At 46.2% G+C, this 26,951-nt stretch overlaps 1 protein-coding gene across 1 annotated transcript in view; it reads right to left on the bottom strand.

The window, feature by feature from the left end:
- Positions 1-26,951, bottom strand: part of KLHL4 (kelch like family member 4) — a 142,986-nt gene that overhangs the window by 60,663 nt on the left and 55,372 nt on the right. The window contains exons 2-3 of the mRNA XM_072123019.1: positions 22,382-22,555; positions 20,704-20,840 (exon numbers count right to left, since the gene is read on the bottom strand). Of these exons, the coding sequence (XP_071979120.1) occupies positions 20,704-20,840; positions 22,382-22,555 (311 nt within the window). The remainder of the gene's footprint in view (positions 1-20,703; positions 20,841-22,381; positions 22,556-26,951) is intronic.

Below are 26,951 nucleotides of genomic sequence, written 5' to 3'. Positions count from 1 at the left end.
GGAAGTCAAGAGGACCCCTACGTTTCATTACACACCCAACTTGGGTCTATTAGAGACAGTCCATCTGGCACCACCATTAGGCTTAAAAAGAAAAAACCTCATAAACGAGGAAGCAGAGGAGGTAGACACCGACTCAAGCACTCCGGTCTCAACAGAGAAATCCCTATTGGAAACTCCGAAATCCAAGCGACAAAAATAGATTTACCCCCCACCACCATTTCCACTCCCGACAGTTCTACCTCTACCAGTCTAGTTAAGATATTCAATCTTTCAAAATATGTATTAGATGATATTGAGACTAAGACTCTTGAAAAGGGCCTCTCCTTCTGTCCATCCTCAAATGCAAATGATTTCGATCTCTTTGTAGACCTCAATAAATTTATCCGTAAACTCACCCTCAAGAGGCACTTCAATATGCTCCAGACCGATCAGTTTTCCACTAATAACCATACTGATTCAATCAGACTCCCTGAAACAACTATTACCCCCTTCATCCATACTAATCTTAAACCCAAGTCCACTTTTTACCCCACTCACCATAAGGGTAATTATATAGACACTTTCTATACGCTGGTGTCATCTGACTTCCAAGATCTCAAATCTAAAGTCAAAAGACCAACCTCCACCAAACGAAACCTTACATTTAAAGAGAGAAGAGCCCTTAAGCAACTGGCCAACAATACCGAGATCATAATTAAATCAGCAGATAAGGGGGGTGGCATTGTTATTCTCAATAAAGAAGATTATATCACAGAAGCATTACGCTTGCTATCAGACACCAACTTTTACTCAAAACTTGCTAACAACCCTACAACCATCTTCAAAAAAGAACTGTACACTCTCATAGATGAGGGCGCCACTCTAGGTGTTCTCTCTAAAAAAGAGGCCAATTACCTTAAGATAGAGGAACCCTCTATCCCCATTTTTTATTATCTACCCAAAATCCATAAAGACTCCAAACAACCACCTGGTCGCCCCATTATTTCAGGCATTAACTCCCTCACAGCTAACTTGTCACATTACGTGGATTTATTTCTACAAAAATATGTCAAGAAGTTAAAGTCTTTTACGCTTGACACCTCGGATCTCATTAGACATGTCCTAACATTACCCTGGGAAGATTCTTATATCTTCCTCACTATGGACATATCGTCCCTTTATACTGTCATACCACACGATTTAGGGGTCAACGCCGTTTCCCACTTCCTCAGAAACGACCCGGACATGCCAGACACCCAAAGCAACTTTATACTCATGGCCATCAAATTCATTCTTTCCCATAATTATTTTTCTTTTCATGAACAAATCTATATTCAGCAGAGGGGTACTGCTATGGGCAGCAAATTCGCCCCTAGTTACGCTAACCTTTATGTGGGCCTTTTCGAAGAACTCAACATCTTTTCCCATCCCGACTTCAACAAATGTGTAACCTATAAAAGGTATATTGATGACATCTTTATAATCTGGAATGGCAGTAAAGATGAAGCCTTAAGCTTCATAGAAAATATTAACGATAATAGCTGGGGCCTTACATTCACCTCCAGTTTGGCAGCAAATGAGATAGAATTCCTGGATGTGACTATTTTTCATACTAACCACCAAATCAATACTAAAACATTTTTTAAGACTGTGGATAGCAATAGTTATCTCGATTTCACCAGTAACCATTACAAAAAATGGAAAACCAACATACCGTTTGGCCAGTACAAACGAATAAGACGTAACTGTACTACAAACAAAGACTTTGAGGAACAAAGCAAAATATTGAGTGATAGATTCAAGGCAAAAGGCTACCCCCCCCCCTTAATCACATCAGCACTCGCTAAGGCCAGTACCCTGAGCCAAATCGATTGCCTCAAGACGAGGGAAAGAACTACCGATAACACAAATAACGATGTTAACTTCATCACCACTTTCTCAGATGATGGGTCAGCAATCAGGAGAGTTCTCAAAAAACATTGGGGCTTACTCCTCCATGATCCCCACCTTAAAAACATCCTACCAAACAATCCTAAGATTACCTTCAGAAGATCGCGCACCTTGAAAAATATACTAGCCCCCAGTCGCTTACGCACCACCAAACACAACACTACTTCCTCCTCTTTCTTTCCTAAAATGTTGGGCAGTTTTAGGTGTGGCCATAGGTTATGCAAATGTTGCGAAACAATTAGTCATAGAAAAACATCGTTTACATCCAACAACTCTGGCGAGACGTTTCAGATCAACAATTTCTTGAACTGCAGCTCTAATTACGTTATTTACCTAATCGAGTGTAGTTGTAAATTGCAATATATTGGTCGAACCATCCAAACACTGAGAGAGCGCGTTAACAAACATAGAAGCAATATTTGTAATGGTTTCCTGCTGCATGGCGTATCCAGACATGCTGCCCAACACCACAAACGCAACTATAGGGATTTCACCATCACCCCGATCGAATACATTCCCCCGTCCACTCCTCAGAGGTTTGACCACCTGACTAAAAGAGAAATGTACTGGATCTATAAGCTCCAGACTCTAGCTCCGGCTGGTTTAAACGAAACCCTAGAAAACATTTTTTGACCTTTCCCGTCGTTTTATGTATTATTCTCTTTATATAACACACCTACTTATTATTATTTTTTATACCATTATCTCCATATCACACTAACATTGTATAACTTCTTTGTTCTTACCCATCTGCCATTAATTATTAATTATTAATTATTTATTCAAATATTTATTCAAATATTTATGCGTGCAATATAATATATATATATATTTTTACCACTTTTTACATACATATTTATTCATTTTATCTTCATCATTTAGCTTGTCATTGAAGTGTGGTTTATTTATGTATTTTATTCTACATGTATGTATTCAATTGTTCATTGATTATTCTCTTTATACATTCTCCATTTACTATTTGTTTAATTTATTTTATTTTCCCCACCTTTTGATTATTTGTATATTTGAATATCCCTATATCCTTCTCGTTGTATCAATTTTTTCCCCCCCTATTGCCTACAGTGTAGCGCACTTCAGCGCACATCTTTGTACCTTTCTCTTTATCCAGCCAAGACACTTACCCACACCAATAGCGGGTCTTTCTCACCGCGCATGCGCGAGTCTTCTGCCGCGACTGCGCATGCGCCGGCGTCTCCGCGCGCCATAAATTCAGTCCGCATACTAGCTCCCTGCTAGTCAGCAGCATTTCCCTGCCGATCCAAATTGTATGTAAGTAACTATCTCCCTCACCTTCTGCACTATCTAATGTCATTTATAATCAGCTGACTAACTTTTTATGTGCCCCAAGAGATTGGTTATTGATTAAATTCATACACCTGTCTATCACTTCTGTTATATATCCATCGAGTCTTTTCTTATTATCCCCTATATACGGCACTCTGTTAACACTACTGAGCATATTGTATATTATATTGTAAATTAATATCTATTACTCAGATTTGCTACTGCTTATCATTATCCAATAAGTATTCTTTATTTTATTTTATTTCATCTTTTAACCTTTTTTTATCATATATTTTTGTTGTATGTTTTTAGTTATGGTCTGACGAAGGGATTGTTTCCCGAAACGCGTAACCATTGGATTTCTTTTACTGCTGCATCTAATTAAAATTACACATTATTTATCCTATTCCATATATGTTCTATTCATTCTACATCCTGCATCTCCTAATCTGGTTGTTAGCGCACCCGCACATAACTCCATAACCTTTTCGCTTCTCTCCTTTGGAGGGGGTTCTCCTTTAGTGTCCCTTAGTCTGTCGTCTCCTCTCCTGGTGTTGGGCTGAAGCTGACACTGTAGATTTTTGTTTTGTATCTGAGGTTATAGTGATGTAGGGGCTTGCAGGCGCCGAACCTGGGCTTTATGTGGTTTTGATATATGTTGGTATGTTTAATGTGTTTGTATCTTATGTACAGTGTGTATAGTTATATGTAGTTATAGTTCTTGTGTATATAGGTTGGTTGGTTTTGGGGTGTTGGTGTTAGGGTGTTAGGTTGGGAGGGGGGTGGACTGGACTTGGACTGTACGATCCTGGGCACTGGTCTGGACTATATAACGCGAACTTTGGACGTTAGACCAGTGTCTGGGGGGGGGGAGGGTGATGGGCGTGGGATTTAGTTAGTTATATTTTAGGTTATTTTATGTTATTTAATGTTATTAATGTTACTTCCGTTATATTCATTGTTATTTCTGTGTTTATTGTTTATTTATTTATGTGTATTTTGCTGTGTATTTTGATATATAAAAAAAAAAAAAAAAAATTTAGGTGGTGGGACTGGGTGAAGGTTTTGTTTGTTTTCATGCTGAGTGTGTGGTGTGTGTGTGGCTGGGCCAGGAGGTTTTGTAAGTTTATTTTCGTTTATATTTGTTCTTTTGTATTTCTTTTGCCAGAAGTTATGGCTTTATTTATGTTTATTATTGTTATGTTTTTCACTTTTATATAAAATAAAAGATTTACAGGATGTAACTCAGGATCAGTACAGGATAAGTAATGTCATGTATGTACACAGTGACTGCACCAGCAGCAGATAGTGAGTGCATCTCTGGAGCTCGTTAGCTCGTTAGCTGTCTGTTGCTGTGAGAGGCTGTGTGCTGCTGCTGCTCTGAGCTCCAGGCAGGTTCCATCTCCACCTGGGGCCTGCTCTCTCCCTTCCCAGGGAGGGGGTGGGTTTCCAGGCATGAGCCAGAGCAGCAAGCCCCAGGCTCCTGCTTCCCGGGCCAGGCCGGCGGGGGGCAGGGGTAGCTACCGGCCAGCGCTATGGAGGACTCAGGGGTGAGACGTTCCACCAGGAGTCGTAGTAATACTGCTCCTGCTCCCCCTGGGTCCAGTGTAAAGAGGCAAACCCAGAAGCCGGACGTCCATGATGGTGCGGGTGAGAGCGGTCCTTCCGGGGCTGGAGCCATGAAGCGGAGTGCTCACAGAGGTAAGGCTGACCATGTGGGGGGAGGCTGGGCGGTGCAGGGACCCCGGGAGTCTTTGTCCACCTATGCCTCCCGGGTCCAGAGCCACCTCTGTGAGTATGAAGAGGCGACTAAGACCATCAGGAGGCTCCGGGAGGAGCTGCGTTGTGCCCGCGCCAGGGCGAACACAGCGCCAAAGAAGCGAAAAATGGAGGTTAAAGGAGAAATTAATCACCTAAAAGAAGAGATTGATAAGCTGATAAAAAGAAAGACCTTTATTTGCGAGAACAGTGGGCCGTTTCAGGAAAAACTGATTAATGATGGCCGATTTGCTCAGATGGCTGATAACAGAGAGCAAAGGCTGAAGGGGTTGCAGCCTGCGAGCCAGGTGGAGGAGGAGGATGATGATGATAACGAGCAGCATTTCCCACCTGGCGGTCTGCAGGAAGATCAGCAGGCCTCGTGCAGTGGGCCCCCTGCAGGACAGCCAGCAGTAACACCTCGCTCGGGGGAGATCAGTGACACCGGCAGCCGGGGAGGGGCGCTCATGGCGGAGATCCGGCTGCTCGAGTCCCCAGTGTGCATGGAGAACTTTTCGTTTGGTGATGAACTCCCAGAGGAAGCCGCTGGGGGGAGCAGCCGGAGGAAGGCGAAGAAGACCAGGCCCAAGCAGCAAGAAGAGGTACGTTTCATCTTTACCCCCCTCCCTGTAAACCCCCCCCCGGGCAAAGCGCAGGGTCAGCTCACTGTGCAAGCCCTGCTACCCAAACCCCCCCGAGTTCTGCTGTGGACCCGGTGCAAAGGTGCAGGGAGATTACAGGTGTGACATCTGATGTGGCGATGGGCTCCGTCTCTGTTTGTGGTAACAGTGGGGGTTCAGGGGAGGCATCGGCCGCAAGGCCGGACAGTCAGGGCGGCTCGGATGTGGCGATAACATCAAAATCCAGTGCTGTGGTGCGTCCCCCAGTGGGAGGGGGGATAGCCCGGCACTGGTGGCAGCTTCCGGTGCCTCGGCGCCTCTTCATGCTGTCGCTGCTGATCACTTAGTTGGGGGGCGGCGGCAGTGTGGAGGGGTCGCTGAGGCTGAGGGCTCCGGACCTCCCAGACAAAAAGTGTTATTCTGTGTTGGTGTTGGGGATAATTTAAATTCTGTGGAAATTGAAGATCAGCGGCGCCTCACACCGGCTAAAGAGCAGCGGCGAATGTTACCAAGCCCCTCTCTTGTGCCTGAAGATGCGGAGGTGGTCATGTCCCCTAATGTTGTTGCTGGTCCAGCCAGTGTGAGTGGAGTCAGTAATGTTGTGGTGGATAATGTGAATGGTGTGAATAGTGGAGAATCTTTTCCAGCTTTGGGGGTGAGTGATGGAGTGACTGGGGGTGTGAGTGGCGCGGCTGAGTGTAACATGCAGGTGGGTAGTGTTAATGTGGTGGGTGCAGGGGTTGGTCCGTTTGCTCCCCCAGTGGCGGCCCCCGTTAAGAGCTATGCCAGTGTCGCTGCTGGGGGAAGTGGGGTTCCATCATCCTCGTCTCTGGGCTCTGGGGACGGCTTTTTGCAACAGCGCCTCCTGCAAGCCTTACAGAAGGGAGAAAGGACGATCAATGTAGCGGGGCAGGAGGTTGATTTGTTGTTTTGGATAGAGAGGCACGGCCTGTCTGCCTTCCGAGAGCAAAGAGGCAGGGAGAGATCATGGTCGCTCCCGACAACCGGGCCGGGTGCTAACCGTAGGAATGTGGTCCGTCTTCGGTGGCGTGGCAGTGATGTGTGTCCCCCGCGGGCACAGGTAGTTGAGCTGCTGCTGAAGATGGACTTCAAGGCGGCTGACATCTTTGCCTTGATCCATCCCTATGGTACATCTGAGTTTGATATCAGCTTTGTTCGGCCGGAGGGGCTTGAGCTCTTCTGGTCCAACTATGAGCTGAGATACAACGAGCCCGGGTGGCGGGACTTTGCTGTGCAAGCAGTGTCCCGCCAGAGCGAACTCAAGAAAGTGACCGTTCTTACCCGTAACGAATCACTATCTTGCTTTGACATCATGACCTGGATGAATCGTTATGGAAAGGTACTGGGAGTACCCGAGAAAAATCGAGACGAGTATGGTATCTGGTCAGGGGCCTGGACCTTCATGGTGAAGTTGAGGCGTTCAGGTAACTCAGTCGCCCACATCCCTTCATCAGCCTTCCTGGGGAGGGATCGGATCCTGATCTTCTACCGGGGGCAGCCTAAGCTGTGTCACAGGTGCGGTGACCTCACACATTTCAGCGCAAACTGCACCGTGCAGAAGTGTGCGTTGTGTGGGGGTGTTGGCCATCTCGCTGCATCCTGTACGGGACAGATTAGGTGTAACCTGTGTGGTGATCTCGGTCACCCGTACAGTCGTTGTCCTCTTTCCTTCGCTAATGCAGGCTCAACCTCAGCGGATGAAAGCCATGAGGCTGAATCTGCTGGGGAGGGGACTAGCAGAGGCGGAGGAATGGAGGGGCCAGGGAAGAAAGACAGGAAAAAGACACCTGCCCAGCTAAGGCGTCTAGAGAAGCGTCAACAGGAGAGAGAGCGGGGGGAGTCTCGGGCTGCTGGGACGACCTCTGGCGCTATCCTGGAGACCACACCTGTCGCTGAGGCCCCAGGGGATGATGTACTGGATGAGGAGGTCAGGAGGATCGAGAGAGAGGAAGGTGCCACGTCCTCAGACTCCTCCCATTATGAGAGTATGGACGAGGATAATAGGGCGTGGCTAGAGGAAAAGCGTAAGCGTGGCGCCAAAAAGAAGAAAATGGGTAAAAAGAAGGGAGGTGTAAGATCTTCTCCCTCCCTGACTAAGGTACCCAAGGAAGGTGCAACCGACCCCCCGCTGGTCGAACTTTCAAATCGATTCCTGGCCCTGGATGGAGCCTCTCCTGCCGATGGAGGGGCTGAGGGTGAAGGGCCAGAGGTGGCGGAGGGGCCTGCAGGGGGTGCCGAGTCTCCCCCTGGGGAGTCAGGGTCCTCAGAAGGGGAGACTGGCCCAGAGTCTGGAGACGAGGATGAGGGGGCAGGTCCTGGATCTGCCCCTGAAGTATCAGAGGTGAGGGAGATGGACACCACAATATGTCTAAAAAGGGGGTGTTCATTTCCCGAGGGTGGTGGTAAGATGGGTAAAAAGAAAGCCATCTAACTCAATCACTCATGATGGCGGCACCCACTCCGTTGACGCTGGCGTCCATTAATGTCGCCAGCATTAAGTCTGATGCGGCTAGATTTGCGGCCTTTGATTTTGTCGGCCGCGTTGAAGCCGACATTTTATTTTTGCAGGAGACCAGGCTGCCAGATTTGGCGGCCGTGTTTAAAGCTAAGAGGGAATGGAGACACGGCCTTCCTATTGGTCTCTTGCGGCCGAGCCGTATAGCGGAGTGGCGGTACATTTTACCACACCGGTAGAATGCCGACGAGTTATTGAGTTAGAAATGGGGAGGTGCCTGATCCTGGATGTCCTCATGAAGGGACAAGAACTTCGTCTAATTAACATCTATGGTCCCCAGTCCAAGTGGGACAGGAAGTGTCTCTTTATAAGGGTCAAGCCCTACCTTTTTACAAGTCGGCAGGTGGTCTTTGGAGGGGACTTCAATGCTGTCACGAGGTCCCAGGATAGGGGAGGTTCCACAGACAAGCTGACTTATGATAGCGTCGCACTTAATAGCATAGCTAGTGAGGCTCGCCTGGTGGATGTCCACATCCGGCACACCCCAGGCCACGCGGGGTTCACCTATTATAGGTGTAGCTGTAGGTCTAGAATAGACAGGTTTTATTTAAAGGAGGAAGCCATTTCTTCAGCAGTGTCCGTTGTTGAGGTGGAGTTCTCCGACCACTGTTTAATTTTGTTTTCTCTGAATGTTACAGAGACCCCCCGGATGGGAAGAGGCTACTGGAAGCTCAATTCGTCTCTCCTGGAAGAAGCAGAGATAAGACAATCCTTTGAGGACTTTCTTCAGAGCCAGGTACCTTTGCTGGGCCTTTGTAGCAGTAAGTCAGAGTGGTGGGAGATGCTCAAGAAAAGGGAGGCGAGATTCTTCCGCCAGCTCTCGAGCCTCAGGAGCCTGGACAGGTACCGCCTGTATCAGGGCCTGAGGAGGAAACTCGAGCATCTCGTCTCGACTGGAGGTAGTCGTGAGGACATCTCCAGAGTGAAATCTTTGCTGAAGAGGTGTCAGTACGATAGACACGCATCTTTGGTTTTTGAGAGGGATTACGGGAAATACCGCTCGCCCGACCCTTACAGGAACTGCAAGATGTCAGTGAATGGTAAAGTTGTCACAGGACTGGTTGACAGTATGGGATCCCTGAAAAGGTCCAGATCAGGGATTCTGGAGGTCGTCAGATCCTTCTACTCGCACCTCTTGGGCAGGAAGGATCTAGATCGGGATGTGATGTCGGCTTTCCTGGCTGAAACTGTCCCTGAGCCAGGAGTAGACCCCTCTCTTGATATTTTGACAGAGATGATCAGGGAAGAGGAAGTCAGCCGGGCGATTGAAGGGCTCGCCCTTAAGAAATCGCCAGGTCCGGATGGCTTAACATCTGAGTTTTATAAGACCTTTAAGGACGCCTTGGTTCCCCTCTTGACCGAGGTATATAATGAGTGTCTTTCCCCGGGCGCCCTGCCGAAGTCAATGAGGAGGTCTGCCCTGATCATTTTGTCAACGGGTAAGGACCGATCTTGTGTTGAGAACTGGCGTCCCATAGTGCTTCTCAATACGGACAGAAAGGTTTTGGCAAAGGTGCTGTTTAATCGGCTGGTGCAGTTTGCACCCCGGCTCCTTTCGGGGACCCAGCACTGCTCTGTTCCAGGCCGCAGTACATTTAGTGCTGTGCTTTGTGTCCGGGAGGCAGTGGAGCAGGGCAGGGCTGGTAACTGGGAGGGGTACTTGCTGTCCTTGGATCAGGCAAAAGCGTTTGATCGGGTTAACCACGAGTACCTCTGGTCTGTCCTTCTGAGGTATGGCCTGCCGGGGGAGTTTGTCAATTGGCTTAAGGTTTTGTACGCAGGGGCAGAGAGTTTCCCGCTTGTGAACGGTTGGATTGGCCGCTCTTTTGAGGTCGGGTCTGGTGTTCGCCAGGGTTGTCCTCTAAGCCCACTTTTATACGTGTTCGCGATTGACCCATTCCTTAGAAGGGTTGATCGTGGGCCGTTGGTGGGAGTCGGGATGGATCGGGCAGCACCGGAAGCCACTCTAAGGGTGGTAGCGTATGCTGATGATGTCACCCTTTTCGTGTCCTCGGGAGGGGAGGCGCAATGGGTGATGTCAGAGGTTGACCGCTACTCAGAGGCTTCTGGGTCCAAGATCAACCGGGATAAGTGTGAGAGTCTCTGGCTGGGAGAGGGAGGTCCGGGCTTTGATCTCCCGGACACTCTTCCAGGGCCCCAGGACTCCGCCAAAGTTCTCGGCATCGATTTCGGCCAGGGGGATTACCCCATGCAAAACTAGGACGGCAGGCTTAAGATCGCCGCTCAGAAGGTGGACCAGTGGAAGGGTTGGTCTTTGACCCTCAGAGAAAGGGTTAATCTGATCAAAACTTACCTGCTCCCGTTGCTGATATATCTGGGCAGTGTGTGCATGTTGCCAGAACCCCTCTGGACTCGGGTGTACAGTCTGTTCTTCCAGCTGTTATGGGGGAATAGGCTGAACCTTATCAAGAGGGAGGTTACTTACCGCACGAGGAGACAAGGAGGGTTGTGTATGGTCAACCCTGTGGTGTTCCTAGTGAATACCTTAATTCTTAAGATCAATGTGGCAAACCTCTGGAAAGAGAGGGCTCCTCCGTGGGTATACTCCTGCAGGGGATGGTTTCGGCCTTTCTTCCAGGAATGGGAGACAGGAGGACAAGTGAAGGATCTTCGCACACCGCATGGGCATCTTCCGGCTTACGCTACCCCGGTTCTGAAGGTGATTCGCCGGTGGGGTCTGGGAATGTGGGAGATCAGGACCATGTCGAGGAAAATCCTTGACAAAAGGGTTCTGTTGACCCATTTCCAGAAGCCTCTGGCCCTCAGGGATTGCCCAAGTCAGGATCTGAGGGTGGGTTTGAGTTTATTGAATTCTATCCGGATCCCCTTGAAGTTTTGGGACGTGACTTGGCGCTGCTTCCATGGAAAGCTGTGTGTGAGGGACAATCTGAAGTGTAGGAGCTCTGAGGAAAGGGGTTGTCCCCGGGAGGAGTGCGGTGGCCTGCTGGAGAGCATGGACCACTTCCTGCTTCAGTGCCCCTTTAACACAGAGGTGTACAATCGGGTGGGCGCTTCCATCCATTGGCCGGTCCCTCCTACGCGGAGTGGGCCTATGGAGCATTCAGAGGCCTGGGTGGCCGGGACCGCTGCATGTTATTTCTAGTTAGCCTAGTGGTCAGGTACCACACGTGGAACGCACGGTGTTTAGTATCGACGCAGCGTAAAATCCTCCCGGTGGATGAGGTGGTTAGGAACATTCTGGGTGACCTGGTGAAGGTGCGCTCTCTGGAGTATGAGAGGCTGGGCACGGGGAGGGCCTCTCTCCTTTGGAGGGGGTTCTCCTTTAGTGTCCCTTAGTCTGTCATCTCCGCTCCTGGTGTGGGGCTGATGGTGCACTGTAGATTTTTGTTTTGTGTTCTGAGGTTATAGTAATGTGAGGCTTGCAGGCGCCGAACCTGGGCTTTATGTGGTTTTGATTGATGTTGTTCAGGTTTTATTTGTATTCTGTTTTCTTTGTTATGTTGTAAATACTGTATATATTGTATATATTGTATATAGTGGGGTTTGGGACACAGTGTTAGGTTGAGAGGGGGGTGATGGTGGTGGGATTTTGGGATTTATGAACTGACCTTGGACACTGGTCTGGACTACTTAACGCAAACTTTGGACGTTAGACCAGTGTCTGGGGGGAAGGGGAGGGTGCGGGCGAGGGATCTAGTTTAGTGTAATGTTATGTGTATTATGTATTATGTGTTTGTTATTATATATTTATAAAAAAAATGGGTGTGGGGTGGGTTTATGTATATTTATAGTCATTTATGTTTATTTGTGGGTGTGGCTTGTCTTATTGTTTATTGGTTTGGTTGAGGGTGTGACAATCGGTTGGGTGGGGGTTGTGGTATTTGGTGTTTATTCATTTTGGTGTATTTTAAATTATTGTTTTTGTTAGGAGTGAATGTGGCTGGACCAGCAGGTAAGATATTGTATATATTGTATATTATGTTTGGTTTGTGTTATGTTTTTTTACTTTTATATAAAATAAAAGATCTACAGGATGTAACTCAGGATCAGTACAGGATAAGTAATGTCATGTATGTACACAGTGACTGCACCAGCAGCAGAATAGTGAGTGCAGCTCTGGAGTATAATACAGGATGTAACTCAGGATCAGTACAGGATAAGTAATGTGTATACAATTGCATGAATTCTGTCATCATGTTCACAAAAAAAAGGAGGTTAATTTATCAGGGTTTGTGCGTCACCTTCACACCAAATGGAGGGGTATGAAGGGTGGTGCTGCTGGTGTTTCTGCCCCGCACCTACGCACTGCCTATAGCATGCGCCTGTTTTGGTGCAGGCTAAAGAACAATTCTACACGGTGACCTCACAGTGCAGGTCAGAGCAAATGAAAATCATGAGGTTTAAGGAACTGCCCAGGGAGCTCAGAGACAGAATTGTTCTAAGGCATATATCTGGTCAAGGTTACAAAATAATTTATGCAACACTCAAGGTTCCTAAGAGCACAGTGACCTCCATAATCTTTAAATGGAAGAAGACCACAAGTGATCCTCAACTTGACTGTCCACCCAAACTAAGAAATCGTAGGAGAAGAGCCTTCATTAGAGAAGTAAAGAAGAACCTCAAGATTACTGGCAGAGGGCACATTACTAGGGGAGCAGAGTGCACATTAATAGGGGGGCAGAGTGCACATTACAGGGGGAAGAGTGCACATTACTCAGGGGGCAGAGTGCACATTACTGGGGGGCAGAGTGCACATTACTGGGGCGGCAGAGTGCACATTACTGGGGGGGGGCAGAGTGCACATTACTGGGGGGGGATAGAGTGAACATTACTGGGGGGGCCAGAGGTCACATTACTGGGGCGACAGAGTGCACATTACTGGGGGGCAGAGGTCACATTACTGGGGGGCAGAGGGCACATTAATGAGGATCTCACCAATCGGCTGCAATGAAGCACAGAGTGAGATATATAGAGGGGTGTGAATACTTTCCCTCCCCGCTGTATACACTGTGTGAGCTCCTTGTGCGGCTGCTGATGAATATACATTGATGCAGTCACTTCTTTCCGTCACATTGTAGCAGCACATCCTGGACTGTCTGTTCTTCCATTCTCCGCTTCCTGCGCTGGTCAGTAGGTTTCATCCTATACATTCTAATTCACAGATGTTCCCGCAACAAAAGGCAGCGACAGCCGCTATGCGAGGGGGAAGCGGACGCCGCGGAGTGACAGATGAATGCAGCGCCCCTTTGCCCCCCACATCTGTCCACATTGAGGGAATTGTATGTGGAATAATCAGATCTTTCTATTCTATCCAGCAGTGAGGTTCTATAGCCAGGATTACATTGACTCCAGGTCCAGGCGTTCTCTTCTGTTACAGTGTGTCAGCCACTCGCTTCCATGCTCTCTTTATACCCTGAGGAGATCTAATGATGGACTATAGATACAGACATGTTTTCTTACAAAAACAGCGCCACAGTTACCCACAGGTTGAGTCTGGTATTACAAGGCAGTTATTGCTCATGAATATTATATGATGTGCGCACAATGGACTGTAGAATCTAACAAGTTACAGAATTATCCTGTGTGCAGCCTCCTGCGCCATCACTGCATCACACACAGAGGGGGCACATTTATCAGGGCTTGTACCCCAGTATTTTGGCAAAGAAGCCCAGAAATAATCACAATTACTGGCGCAGCTCTAGGAATTGCAATTATTTCCCCCTTTCCATCACCTTCATATGAAGAGAGGGATGTGATAGGGGTGGGACTGGTGGCGGAGTGGGCCTGTGCAGGGCGTTCATGCCCCTGCGTCTGTACTTTAGCTATATACTGCGCCAGGTCAGGTCTGATTTACATTCCAGGATTGTTGCTTTACCAAGCGCACCGAAGGTGTGTCCTCATACTGCTGTGCTCTGTGCTCTATGCGGCCAGTGTTTGGTTTTGTACCTGGAGATATGTGTAATCAGAGCTATGTGTAAGTTGTTAGTAGCAGCAGGACTGTGATATATGAATTTATATTACAGGATTCTGTCTTTTCCAAGTGCACTGCTATGCTCTGTGCTCTTTGCAGCCAGTGTTTTGTCCCTGGAGAGATGTGTAATCAGACCTATGTGTAAGTTGTTAGTAGCAGCAGGACTGTGATATATGGATTTATATACCAGGACTGGAGTTTCTCCAAGTGAACAGGAGATGTATCCTCACACTGCCGTACTCTGTGCTCTCCGCATCCAGTGTTCAGAATTGATCCCTGGAGAGATGCGTAAACATTCCTTTTTGTTTGTAGCAGTAGGACAATTATATTTGGTTTTAAGTAACAGGACTGCAGATTCTCCAAGTGCACTGGGGGTGTGTCCTCACACTGCTGTGCTCTCCACTGCCAGTGTTCTGTATTATCCTGGAGGGATGTGTGATCAGCCCTTTGTGTATGTTGTTAGTAGCAGCAGGACTATGATATATGGATTAATATTCCAGGAATGTAGAACCTCCAAGTGCACTGGGGGTGTGTCCTCACACTGCAGCTTCAAACATTAAAGAGCTCCTCCCCCTTGCTGCGAGGCACTGCTGTAATATTTAACCAGAAACCTGCTTTTAATCTGCGTAGAAGGACGACAGACATCCCTAATACACAGAATTAAGGGAACAGCAGTGAGAGGACACCTCCAATATGGCGGATGGTGCCATTAGAATAGGTCACATGTGCAGGGAGCGGACACAACTTTTTTATTAAGTGTTGCGGATCGCACTTTTGGCGGTTTGTTCACTTTTTTGGGGATTTGCGCAGCTTTGACGGGTATTTAACAGGGGATTGTGTTGCAACATCGCTGGCTTTCATGTTACAGAAATTAGGGGACTGGCCGCCGGATGATCCGACTGATTCGGACTGAGCGCAGGATTTTACTTTTAATTTGTATCGCAAGACATTGCACTTACATGCACCAGGAAGAAGAAGGTGAACTCCTGCGGACCTGAGCGGGGAAGCGACACATGCAGGATACCGGGCGCACGATCTTAGTGAATCGCGGCACAGTGCATTATCGTCGGACAACGCACTTTCTGTGAACTCCTTGGACCAAGTAGGTAAATGAGCCTCAATGTGGATGTTGATAATATGGATAATATTGTTACAGAACATTATGGCGTATAATGTTTATACTTATTTGGTAACTATTGTTTCTTTATTAGGCAGTTGTTATGTTGGTCAGTTATTATTTCTTGTTACATTCGGAGGGAGGGGGGGGGGTTGTTTCTTCCTCTTGTCCTTCCTCTGACCTCTGGCTGTGACTTTCTCTACTTCTTCCAGTTCAATGTCAGGAATAAGCGACTGCAATTTCTAGGTGTAAGAAAGTCTTTTTATCACAGGACGGGAAATGTGTGAATCCTGAAGGTGCGAGATGTGCTGCAGGGTCTCAGCGGACACCAAAATATCACTCAGAACAGAGGGAGGAGAACACTTAACCGGAGATGAAGATGGTGACAATGGAATAATACATCAGCGATACAGGACTCATCCTGATTGTATCATCCACGAGAAAGCAGGAAACGTGCAGAGAGGTTATAGGAGGACACAGCACCGAAGAGAAAACTATCTGTCTATGTTCTTAGTTACATAGGACTGCAGGACACATCTACTACATGATCTGTACTCAGAGATATTACTGTGTTATCTGTGGTGTTACATAGGACTGCAGGACACATCTACTAAATGATCTGTACTCAGAGATATTACTGTGTTATCTGTGGTGTTACATAGGACTGCAGGACACATCTACTACATGATCTGTACTCAGAGATATCACTGTGTTATCTGTGGTGTTACATAGGACTGCAGGGCACATCTACTACATGATCTGTACTCAGAGATATCACTGTGTTATCTGTGGTGTTACATAGGACTGCAGGACACATCTACCACATGATCTGTACTCAGAGATATCACTGTGTTATCTGTGGTGTTACATAGGACTGCAGGACACATCTACTACATGATCATTACTCAGAGAGATATCACTGTGTTATCTGTGGTGTTACATAGGACTGCAGGACACATCTACTACATGATCTGTACTCAGAGATATCACTGTGTTATCTGTGATGTTACATAGGACTGCAGGACACATCTACTACATGATCTGTACTCAGAGATATCACTGTGTTATCTGTGGGGTTACATAGGACTGCAGGGCACATCTACTACATGATCTGTACTCAGAGATATCACTGTGTTATCTGTGGTGTTACATAGGACTGCAGGTGACATCTACTACATGATCTGTACTCAGAGAGATATCACTGTGTTATCTGTGGTGTTACATAGGACTGCAGGGCACATCTACTACATGATCTGTACTCAGAGACATCACTGTGTTATCTGTGGTGTTACATAGGACTGCAGGACACATCTACTACATGATCTGTACTCAGAGAGATATCACTGTGTTATCTGTGGTGTTACATAGGACTGCAGGACACATCTACTACATGATCTGTACTCAGAGAGATATCACTGTGTTATCTGTGGTGTTACATAGGACTGCAGGACACATCTACTACATGATCTGTACTCAGAGATATCACTGTGTTATCTGTGGTGTTACATAGGACTGCAGGACACATCTACTACATGATCTGTACTCAGAGATATCACTGTGTTATCTGTGGTGTTACATAGGGCTGCAGGACACATCTACTACATGATCTGTACTCAGAGAGATATCACTGTGTTATCTGTGGTGTTACATAGGACTGCAGGACACATCTACTACATGATCTGTACTCAGAGAGATATCACTGTGTTATCTGTGGTGTTACATAGGACTGCAGAAGACATCTACTACATGATCTGTACTCAGAGATATATCACTGTGTTATCTGTGGTGTTATATAGGACTGCAGGACACATCTACTACATGATCTGTACTCAGAGAGATATCACTGTGTTATCTGTGGTGTTACATAGGACTGCAGGACACATCTACTACATGATCTGTACTCAGAGATATCACTGTGTTATCTGTGGTGTTACATAGGACTGCAGGTCACATCTACTACATGATCTGTACTCAGAGATATCACTGTGTTATCTGTGGTGTTACATAGGACTGCAGGACACATCTACTACATGATCTGTACTCAGAGATATCACTGTGTTATCTGTGGTGTTGCATAGGACTGCAGGACACATCTACTACATGATCTGTACTCAGAGAGATATCACTGTGTTATCTGTGGTGTTACATAGGACTGCAGGACACATCTACTACATGATCTGTACTCAGAGAGATATCACTGTGTTATCTGTGGTGTTACATAGGACTGCAGGACACATCTACTACATGATCTGTACTCAGAGATATCACTGTGTTATCTGTGGTGTTACATAGGACTGCAGGACACATCTACTACATGATCTGTACTCAGAGAGATATCACTGTGTTATCTGTGGTGTTACATAGGACTGCAGGACACATCTACTACATGATCTGTACTCAGAGATATCACTGTGTTATCTGTGGTGTTACATAGGACTGCAGGACACATCTACTACATGATCTGTACTCAGAGAGATATCACTGTGTTATCTGTGGTGTTACATAGGACTGCAGGACACATCTACTACATGATCTGTACTCAGAGATATCACTGTGTTATCTGTGGTGTTACATAGGGCTGCAGGACACATCTACTACATGATCTGTACTCAGAGAGATATCACTGTGTTATCTGTGGTGTTACATAGGACTGCAGGACACATCTACTACATGATCTGTACTCAGAGAGATATCACTGTGTTATCTGTGGTGTTACATAGGACTGCAGAAGACATCTACTACATGATCTGTACTCAGAGAGATATCACTGTGTTATCTGTAGTGTTACATAGGACTGCAGGACACATCTAATACATGATCTGTACTCAGAGAGACATTACTATGTTATCTGTGGTGTTACATAGGACTGCAGGTCACATCTACTACATGATCTGTACTCAGAGAGATATCACTGTGTTATCTGTAGTGTTACATAGGACTGCAGGACACATCTACTACATGATCTGTACTCAGAGAGATATCACTGTGTTATCTGTGGTGTTACATAGGACTGCAGGACACATCTACTACATGATCTGTACTCAGAGATATCACTGTGTTATCTGTGGTGTTACATAGGACTGCAGGTCACATCTACTACATGATCTGTACTCAGGGATATCACTGTGTTATCTGTGGTGTTACATAGGACTGCAGGACACATCTACTACATGATCTGTACTCAGAGATATCACTGTGTTATCTGTGGTGTTACATAGGACTGCAGGACACATCTACTACATGATCTGTACTCAGAGAGATATCACTGTGTTATCTGTGGTGTTACATAGGACTGCAGGACACATCTACTACATGATCTGTACTCAGAGATATCACTGTGTTATCTGTGGTGTTACATAGGACTGCAGGACACATCTACTACATGATCTGTACTCAGATAGATATCACTGTGTTATCTGTGGTGTTACATAGGACTGCAGGACACATCTACTACATGATCTGTACTCAGATAGATATCACTGTGTTATCTGTGGTGTTACATAGGACTGCAGGACACATCTACTACATGATCTGTACTCAGAGAGATATCACTGTGTTATCTGTGGTGTTATATAGGACTGCAGGACACATCTACTACATGATCTGTACTCAGAGAGATATCACTGTGTTATCTGTGGTGTTACATAGGACTGCAGGACACATCTACTACATGATCTGTACTCAGGGATATCACTGTGTTATCTGTGGTGTTACATAGGACTGCAGGACACATCTACTACATGATCTGTACTCAGAGATATCACTGTGTTATCTGTGGTGTTACATAGGACTGCAGGACACATCTACTACATGATCTGTACTCAGAGAGACATTACTGTGTTATCTGTGATGTTACATAGGACTGCAGGACACATCTACTACATGATCTGTACTCAGAGATATCACTGTGTTATCTGTGATGTTACATAGGACTGCAGGACACTATACTATCTGGCTCTCAATCTGCAGATCTGAGATTTTGGGGCACATTATCATACCCTGCAGCTTCTGTCTCCTGTGATATTTTGGCGGATGGTTCCAGGCTCCTCTTTCTTTCCTGCAGCCGTTTGTTTAATCTGATAGAAATCCATAAAGGTTTAGTCCCGGAGAGACGAGTGCGAGATCCTGAGCGAAATCTTTGATGTTGGCAAAAAGAAGAGATGTTTCTAATTCAAAAACAGCAGATGAAGCGCGCTCTGCCGCACGGATGTCATGTCTCTTAATATTCTCTGATCCAGTCTCTTATCTTTTATCCTGTCTCTTCTGTTGTCTCTTGTTCTGTCTCTTATCCTGCCACTTCTCCTGTCCTTTTCCTGTCTCTTTTTTCTGTCTCTTATTCTGTCCCTTCTCTTGTCCGACGGCCACGCCTCTGATTTGTGTCACAGGAAAGCCGATCACGTGCGCCAAAAACCCGATGCAATTCAGCCCAAATCAGAAGTAGTTGGAAAACCTGACGGAAATGCGTCCAAAGGATCCTTAGGAAATATGTCCCATTGTCTCTTCTCCTGTCTCTTATATTGTCTCTTCTCTTATTTCTTCTCCTGACTCTTCTCTTGTCTCTTATCTTGTATCATATCTGTCTCTCATAATGGGGCACATTTACTTATCCAGTCAGCGGAGTTCACCGAAAGTGCATTGTCTGATGATAATGCACATCTGCCGCGAGTCACTAAGATCGTGCGCCTGATATCCTGCATGTGTCGCTTCCCCGCTCAGGTCCGCCGGAGTTCACCTTCTTCTTCCTGGTGCATGTAAGTGCTTGGTCTTGCGACACAATTTGAAAGTTAAATCCTGGGCTCAGTCCAAATCAGTTGGATCCGTCCAATGGCACGCCACCCGATTTGTGTTGCAAGGAAGCCGGCGCCGAAGCGCCAAAATCCGATGTCGCACGACACAGCGCAGACACCTGTTAAATACCTGTCCAAGCCGTGCAATCCCCGAAAACCATAAACAGTCCAATGAAAGTGCGACCCTTAGTAAATGATCCCCATTGTCTCTTATCCTATTATTATCCTCTTATTATGTGTTGAATCTTGTCTCATATAATGTATCATATCTCATAATATTATTATTATTTTGTTTTATATCATGTCTTCTACAATGTCTCTTGTGTCTTAGCTTTTCTTGTATCTTTTTTTGTATTATGTCTCGTATCTTGCCTCTTATCCTGTCTCTCTTATACCTTACATTTCTCTCTTCTCACGACTTGTATGTCCTTAGCACTTCTGCACAGGTATCAATCTCAGTGCAATAGTAACTATGGAAACCTCTCCATACGATGTATCACACTTCTGTTATATTGTAGCAGCCAAAGACACAATATTGACACCATAGCTTCCCATTTACTTTTGTTCTTACAGAAACACTTAAGATTACCCTGAGAAAGCTTCCAGGCTCCTCTGTAAAATCCTGGCTGTACCACCGCCTCCTGACTCTGAGCAGACAATGTCATAGTTTGTACAACAGGGTGTGACACGACAATTACCTGTATAAGCGTAATGTACAAGAGCTTTAAGGGCATCGGGATCAACTCCTTCCATTTTTATTTCCTCTTCTTTAGCTTCTCGGACGTCATTAGTGAACATTGCAGCAAAATAGTCTGAAACTGCACTCAGAACCAACCTAAGGGGTGAAATTTACAGGAGTGAACATTAGGGACGGCTATAAAAGAGTCACACAGATTACTTCGGGAAGATCATCTCTGGGGGGTAAGAGAAGGAGGTGATGTTTGGGCGTTAAATGGATGCCCCCTGATCAGAGACTGATGACTTAGGCCCCTTCTCCACTGGCGTTTTTCACGCGCGAGTTCTGCGCGTGCATTTGACGCTCAGAACTCGCATTGCACTCTGTCCCATTGTATTCAATGGGTCTTTCTCCATTTGCGTGGTTTTCAACGCGCGTGCTTGCGTTCGTTTGCACGCGCGTCAAAATCGCAGCATGCTCTATTTTTGCGAGTCACGCGCAATTTTCACGCCCCATTCAAGTCTATGGAGATGCATCAAGAACGCATTGCACTCGCAATCATTGCAAGTGCAATGCGAGTGCAATGCGTTTTAAACGTAAGGGTTGCTAGGTGACCAGTATAACAGTATTTCCCCTGCTCGCGAACGATCGTTTAATTAAAAAAACACAATGAAGAACAGTGAAGAATAGAATAAAATCATTGTACACAGTGAAAACAGTGACCACAGGATCATTTAAGATAAAAACACAGTGCAGAACACAGTGCAGAATAGATTACAGATGTTCGGCACATCTGCTTACTTATCGGGAGATACGCGCGGAGCGCTGCGAACAAAATAGCATGTGAAGAACAATATATATGTGTGTAAAGAACACATTGCAGATGTTTCCATACATCTGCAATGTCTTCTTCACACATATATATTGTTCTTCACATGCTATTTTGTTCGCACCGCTCCGCGCGTATCTCCCGACAAGTAAGCAGATGTGCCGAACATCTGTAATCTATTCTGCACTGTGTTCTGCACTGTGTTTTTATCTTAAATGATCCTGTGGTCACTGTTTTCACTGTGTTCACTGGTTTTATTCTATTCTTCACTGTTCTTCACATCTGCTAACTTGTCGGGAGATAATATACGCGCGCGGAACAGTGAAGAATAGATCGCAGATGTTTGCAACTTATCAGAAGACATTATTTTTCAATTAAATAAAACATTTTATTCCCGAACCTTGGTCCCTTTGAAAAAGTCCCATTGACTTAAAAAAACGCGCGTGAAAAACGCACCGAAAACGCAAAAAACCGCGAACAAAAATGAAACAAAAACGCAGCAAAAACGTCAGTTTTTCACGCATTGCACCCGCACGTGAAACGCAACGCTAGTGTGCAAGAGGCCTTATACTGTGGATATGTCATCAGTATCAAGATCCGAATCAGAAAACCACTTGTATATATGTATGGACCTATTGCTGTGTGTAGCATTGGCCACATCCTCCATCTAAGGGGTTAAGCTCTAAGATTAACCTCAGGTTACAATGTTGCACTGTCATGTATGAAGCACCCGGTCTCCTTGCACTTTTGTACCCAAATCTCTTGCTTTGTGTGTGCCATTTACACCCATTTATCTGGGATTGGAAATAACTATAACATTACTGTCTCTGCCCCTGAGGATCCCCTCTGAGTACACTTGAGTGTCACTTACCTGTGCGCTGGGATTTTGTAGTTTCCGGCTATGAGGAGGACATCACACAGCTGCTTCTGTTGGAGGTAGCTCTCCATCTTGCGGAAGGTTTGTTCGGCATGGTTCAGGCTGTGAAAGTATTCATCAGAACCAGTGGGGTTCATTCTATTGGGGGAGACGCTGGTCACAGGAATCCTGCACAGAAGAGGTTAAAGAGTCAGATTCATTGGCTGTTAAAATGTATAATCCCCATTGATTGCTATTTAAATGTGCAAATTACAATGTAATCAGGTCACCGAGAAGACATAAAAGCAACATCCACACAAGTCTCATTTCCTAATTGGATTTTCCAGATTGAGTAATATCTGCCGGAAAATGGACGGAATCTTTCCCACTCATTACATTCCATGACCGTGTGACCTTAGTCTACTCTCCTCCTGTCTCCTCATGTCCACGAACATCCCCAACTTTGTATTCAACTGTGTCTATAATTTCCACAACATCCACACGATTATTGTTGTCAGTCTATGGAAACATCTGATACATCCGAAGCTGAAAACCTCCGGACCCTATAGATACCCCATGTATAGATATAGATATATACGGTATAGGAAGAGGAGAGGATCGGGAGAAACCTTTTCCCTACAATGGGGCTCATTCACTAAGGGTCCACGGAGCGCATTTTTGTCGGGTTTCCCAACGATTTCTGTTTTGCACCGCATTTAACAGGGGATTTTGGTGCACGCGACCGGATTTTGGCGCATCAAATGGGGGGTTGTCCGACGGATTCAGACTGAGCGCAGGATTTAACATTTCGAATTGTGTCGCAAGACAATGCACTTACAAGCACCGGGAAGAAGAAGGTGAACTCCGACGGACCTCAGTGGGGAAGCGACGGATGCAGCACCAGCATTGTGAATCGCGCCGGACTTCATCTTCGTCGGACCGTCCGAATCGGGGATTACGACAGGACCGGGTAAGTAAGTTTGCCATAATGTATTTTTACTAGCGGCCGATCCCATTACAGGGATCCTAGAGAATTGCTTTACCTCCGGATAGATTTTCCATCTGTAGTTTATAGAAGTGATAATTTACTTGGATGTCGGAGTTCTTCCTGCCACTACTCGGGTAATGATCGGCCGCGGGGCACATAATTATGGCTGAAATGGAAGCGTAAGCTTTGGAGATTGGAAACCTAAAATCAATTGGTCCGATCAATCAATGAGCTGCAGGTCTGGGGGCCCAGAGAGATCACAGTATAAGGGGCCCCGGGTCATAGAGAAGTAATAATCTGCACAGTCGCCTTTGGACGTGTAAGGAGCACGTTTTGCGCTGCACAAATTATTTCATTGCCTTTAAGCTTTGTCTCCTCGCAGGATTGACGCGCGGGGTAGATAAATATTTATCTGGCGTCGTCTTTGTGCGCTGATTGATGGAGCTGGAGGTCGTATCCCCGGCTCCGGCCTCCGGAGAAGACTTTTCCGCCAATAAAAGAAGCGAAAATCTGCAAATTCAGTGAAATTCAAGTCATTAACAATGTATGAGGAGCCTGGAAATATCCGCAGGTCCTTAAAGAGGGAGGGAATAGATTTTACTTTCCAGTGTTCTAGTTATCAAGGCCTCTGCTTGCTGTCAGTGACTGGAAGCTTTTATTGTGCACAGCCCAGGAATCTTATAGCAATATTATACAAGTGTGATGCTGAGATATAGTTTATTTCGCCTACGCCAGGAATTGGCCATATAGTACCAGGTATTAGGGGCATATCCTCATACTGCTGTTCTCCTAGATCCCTGCATTGAGTTGCTTTATTGCCCCTACACTGTGGGGGTCATTTACTAAGGGCCCGATTAGCTTTTTCCTGACGTGTTACCCGAATATTTCCTATTTGCGCCAATTTTCCGTGTATTGCCCTGGGTTTTTGGCGCACGCGATCGGATTGTGGCGCATCAGCGCCGGCATGCACGCGACGGAAATCGCGGGTGTGGCTGAACGATAACCTGACAGATTCGGAGAAACCGCCGCATTTAAAAAAAAAAAAATGTTGCGGGACACGCGCTTACCTTCATCCAGGATGGCTCGGTGAACTCCAGTGCGCTCCGATGCTCTTCAGCGCAGCAGCGCCACCTGGTGGACGTCGAAGAAACTGCCTTAGTGAATCGCCAGAAGTCCCGAATCCACCGCAGAGAACGCGCCGCTGGATCGCGCATGGACCGGGTAAGTAAATCTGCCCCTGTGTTTTGAGGCTGTAGCAGACATCTGTTACTCAGAGGACAAGAGCTGTTGAGCAGGCCAATGCAGAGAGCACAGAGCACAGCAGTGTAAAAACATGTCCCCACTGCCTGTGCAGAACCTACAAAACAAGAAAATAAATCTGCCTGTACTAATAACACAAAAAAAATAGGCCTGATTACACCTCTCTCCAGGGATAATACTTTACACTGTCTGCAGGGAGCACAGAGCACAGCAGTGTGAGGACATGGTCCCAGTAGATATAGAGAAGCTACAATCCTGGAATATAAAGCCATGTGTCACAGCAGTATTTATCAGGATGCAGGAGCAGCATCCACTGGCCCCAAAATATTGAGGGGCCCAAAAGTGATTTCATGATGGGGAGACGGGGCTTACAAACTTGCTGACGGTTTCCTGTAGCCACCACCCATCCATCTCCTCCCTTGTCCTCAGCGCTAGGTGATGACTGATGTGTGATGAGCATTTTATATCAGGCAAAGAAATAAATTCCATGTAACTCGATTTCCCCGTTTCATTTTCTGCCGCGTATCGTTAGACGCGAGACTCTGCGCCTCGTATGTAGAATTTATGGAGGAGAAATAGTGTCACATTTACATAATGTCCGCTGGCGATGGCGCGTGGATCTATGGGGCAGGTAATAAATGTTCTGTTATTTATATCCAGATATAATCACCTGCAGCCGTAACACTGCGCCATCTACTATATTATAATATCACTTCTACTAAGTCACCGGTCTCTTAATAACAGACGTGGCAAATAACGGCGTCAAGTGATATAAGCCACAAATGTTCCATATTATAATCAGATTAACCCTTTAAAGGGAGAGTGTCAGCAGGAGTGACCTCACAGACTGCAGCCAGTGTTAGTTATTGTCCTCACACTGCTGTTCTCTGTGCTCTCTGCAGCCAGCGTTAGGTATTGTCCTTACACTGCTGTTCTCTGTGCTCTCTGCAGCCAGTGCTAGTTATTGTCCTTACACTGCTGTTCTCTTTGTTCTCTGCAGCCAGTGTTCGGTATTGTCCTTACACTGCTGTTCTCTGTGCTCTCTGCAGACAATGTTAGGTATTGTCCTCACACTGTTGTTTTCTTTGCTCTCTGCAGCCAGCGTTAGGTATTGTCCTCACACTGCTGTTCTCTTTGCTCTCTGCAGCCAGCGTTAGGTATTGTCCTTACACTGCTGTTCTCTGTGCTCTCTGCAGCCAGTGCTAGTTATTGTCCTTACACTGCTGTTCTCTTTGTTCTCTGCAGCCAGTGTTCGGTATTGTCCTCACACTGCTGTTCTCTGTGCTCTCTGCAGACAATGTTAGGTATTGTCCTCACACTGTTGTTCTCTTTGCTCTCTGCAGCCAGCGTTAGGTATTGTCCTTACACTGCTGTTCTCTGTGCTCTCTGCAGCCAGTGCTAGTTATTGTCCTTACACTGCTGTTCTCTTTGTTCTCTGCAGCCAGTGTTAGTTATTGTCCTCACACTGCTGTTCTCTGTGCTCTCTGCAGCCAGTGTTAGTTATTGTCCTCACACTGCTGTTCTCTTTGCTCTGTGCAGCCAGTGTTCATTATTGCCCTTACACTGCTGTTCTCTGTGCTCTCTGCAGCCAGTGTCAGTTATTGTCCTTACACTGCTGTGTATGTTGTTAGTAGCAGCAGGACTGTGAAAATATGAATTTATATTCTGGGAATGGAGTACTGGGATTTATATTCTGGGAATCCAAGCACTGGGGGGTTTGTCCTCACACTGCTGTGCTCCCTGAAGTATATGTTAGATATTGTCCTTGGAGAGATATACAATCAGACCTTTGTGTATGTGGTAGCAGCAAGGCTGTGTGATATGGATTTAAGTGGCAGCTTCTCCAAGTGCACTGGGGGCATATCCTCACACTGCTGTGCTCTCTGAAGCCAGTGTTATGTATTATCCTGGGTGAGATGTGTAATCATTCCTTTGTTTATGTTGTTAGTAGCAGCAGGACTGTGATATATGGATTTATATTCCAGGATTGTAACTTCTTCAAGTGTCCTGAAGAGTGGGTCCTCACACTGCTGTGCTCTGTACCGCTGTCTGAGGTCTGTGTGTTCACACTTGATGACACTTTCCTTCCCTGTGTTGGATCTGTTGCTCGGCTTCGCTCTCTTGGCTGTTATCTTCTATGTTCCCGCTGCTGCGCTGTGCGTGGGTGGTGCGTGTATTGCGCTGCACTGACATGAACCGAGCCGCCGACAGGGACATCGCAACGCGTTTCATATTGTCTGAGAAAACATTGTGAGACGATCAGATGGATTTGGGTGAAAAGCTTTGGTAATTGCGACACTTTGGTGTAAACACGTTCTCCTTGTCTGGAGGAGGAGA

This window comes from Engystomops pustulosus, chromosome 9 (assembly GCF_040894005.1).
Source record: "Engystomops pustulosus chromosome 9, aEngPut4.maternal, whole genome shotgun sequence".
NCBI lineage: Eukaryota > Metazoa > Chordata > Amphibia > Anura > Leptodactylidae > Engystomops > Engystomops pustulosus.
Note: the sequence above shows the minus strand (reverse complement) of the source record. Positions and strands in the feature narration are given on the sequence as shown.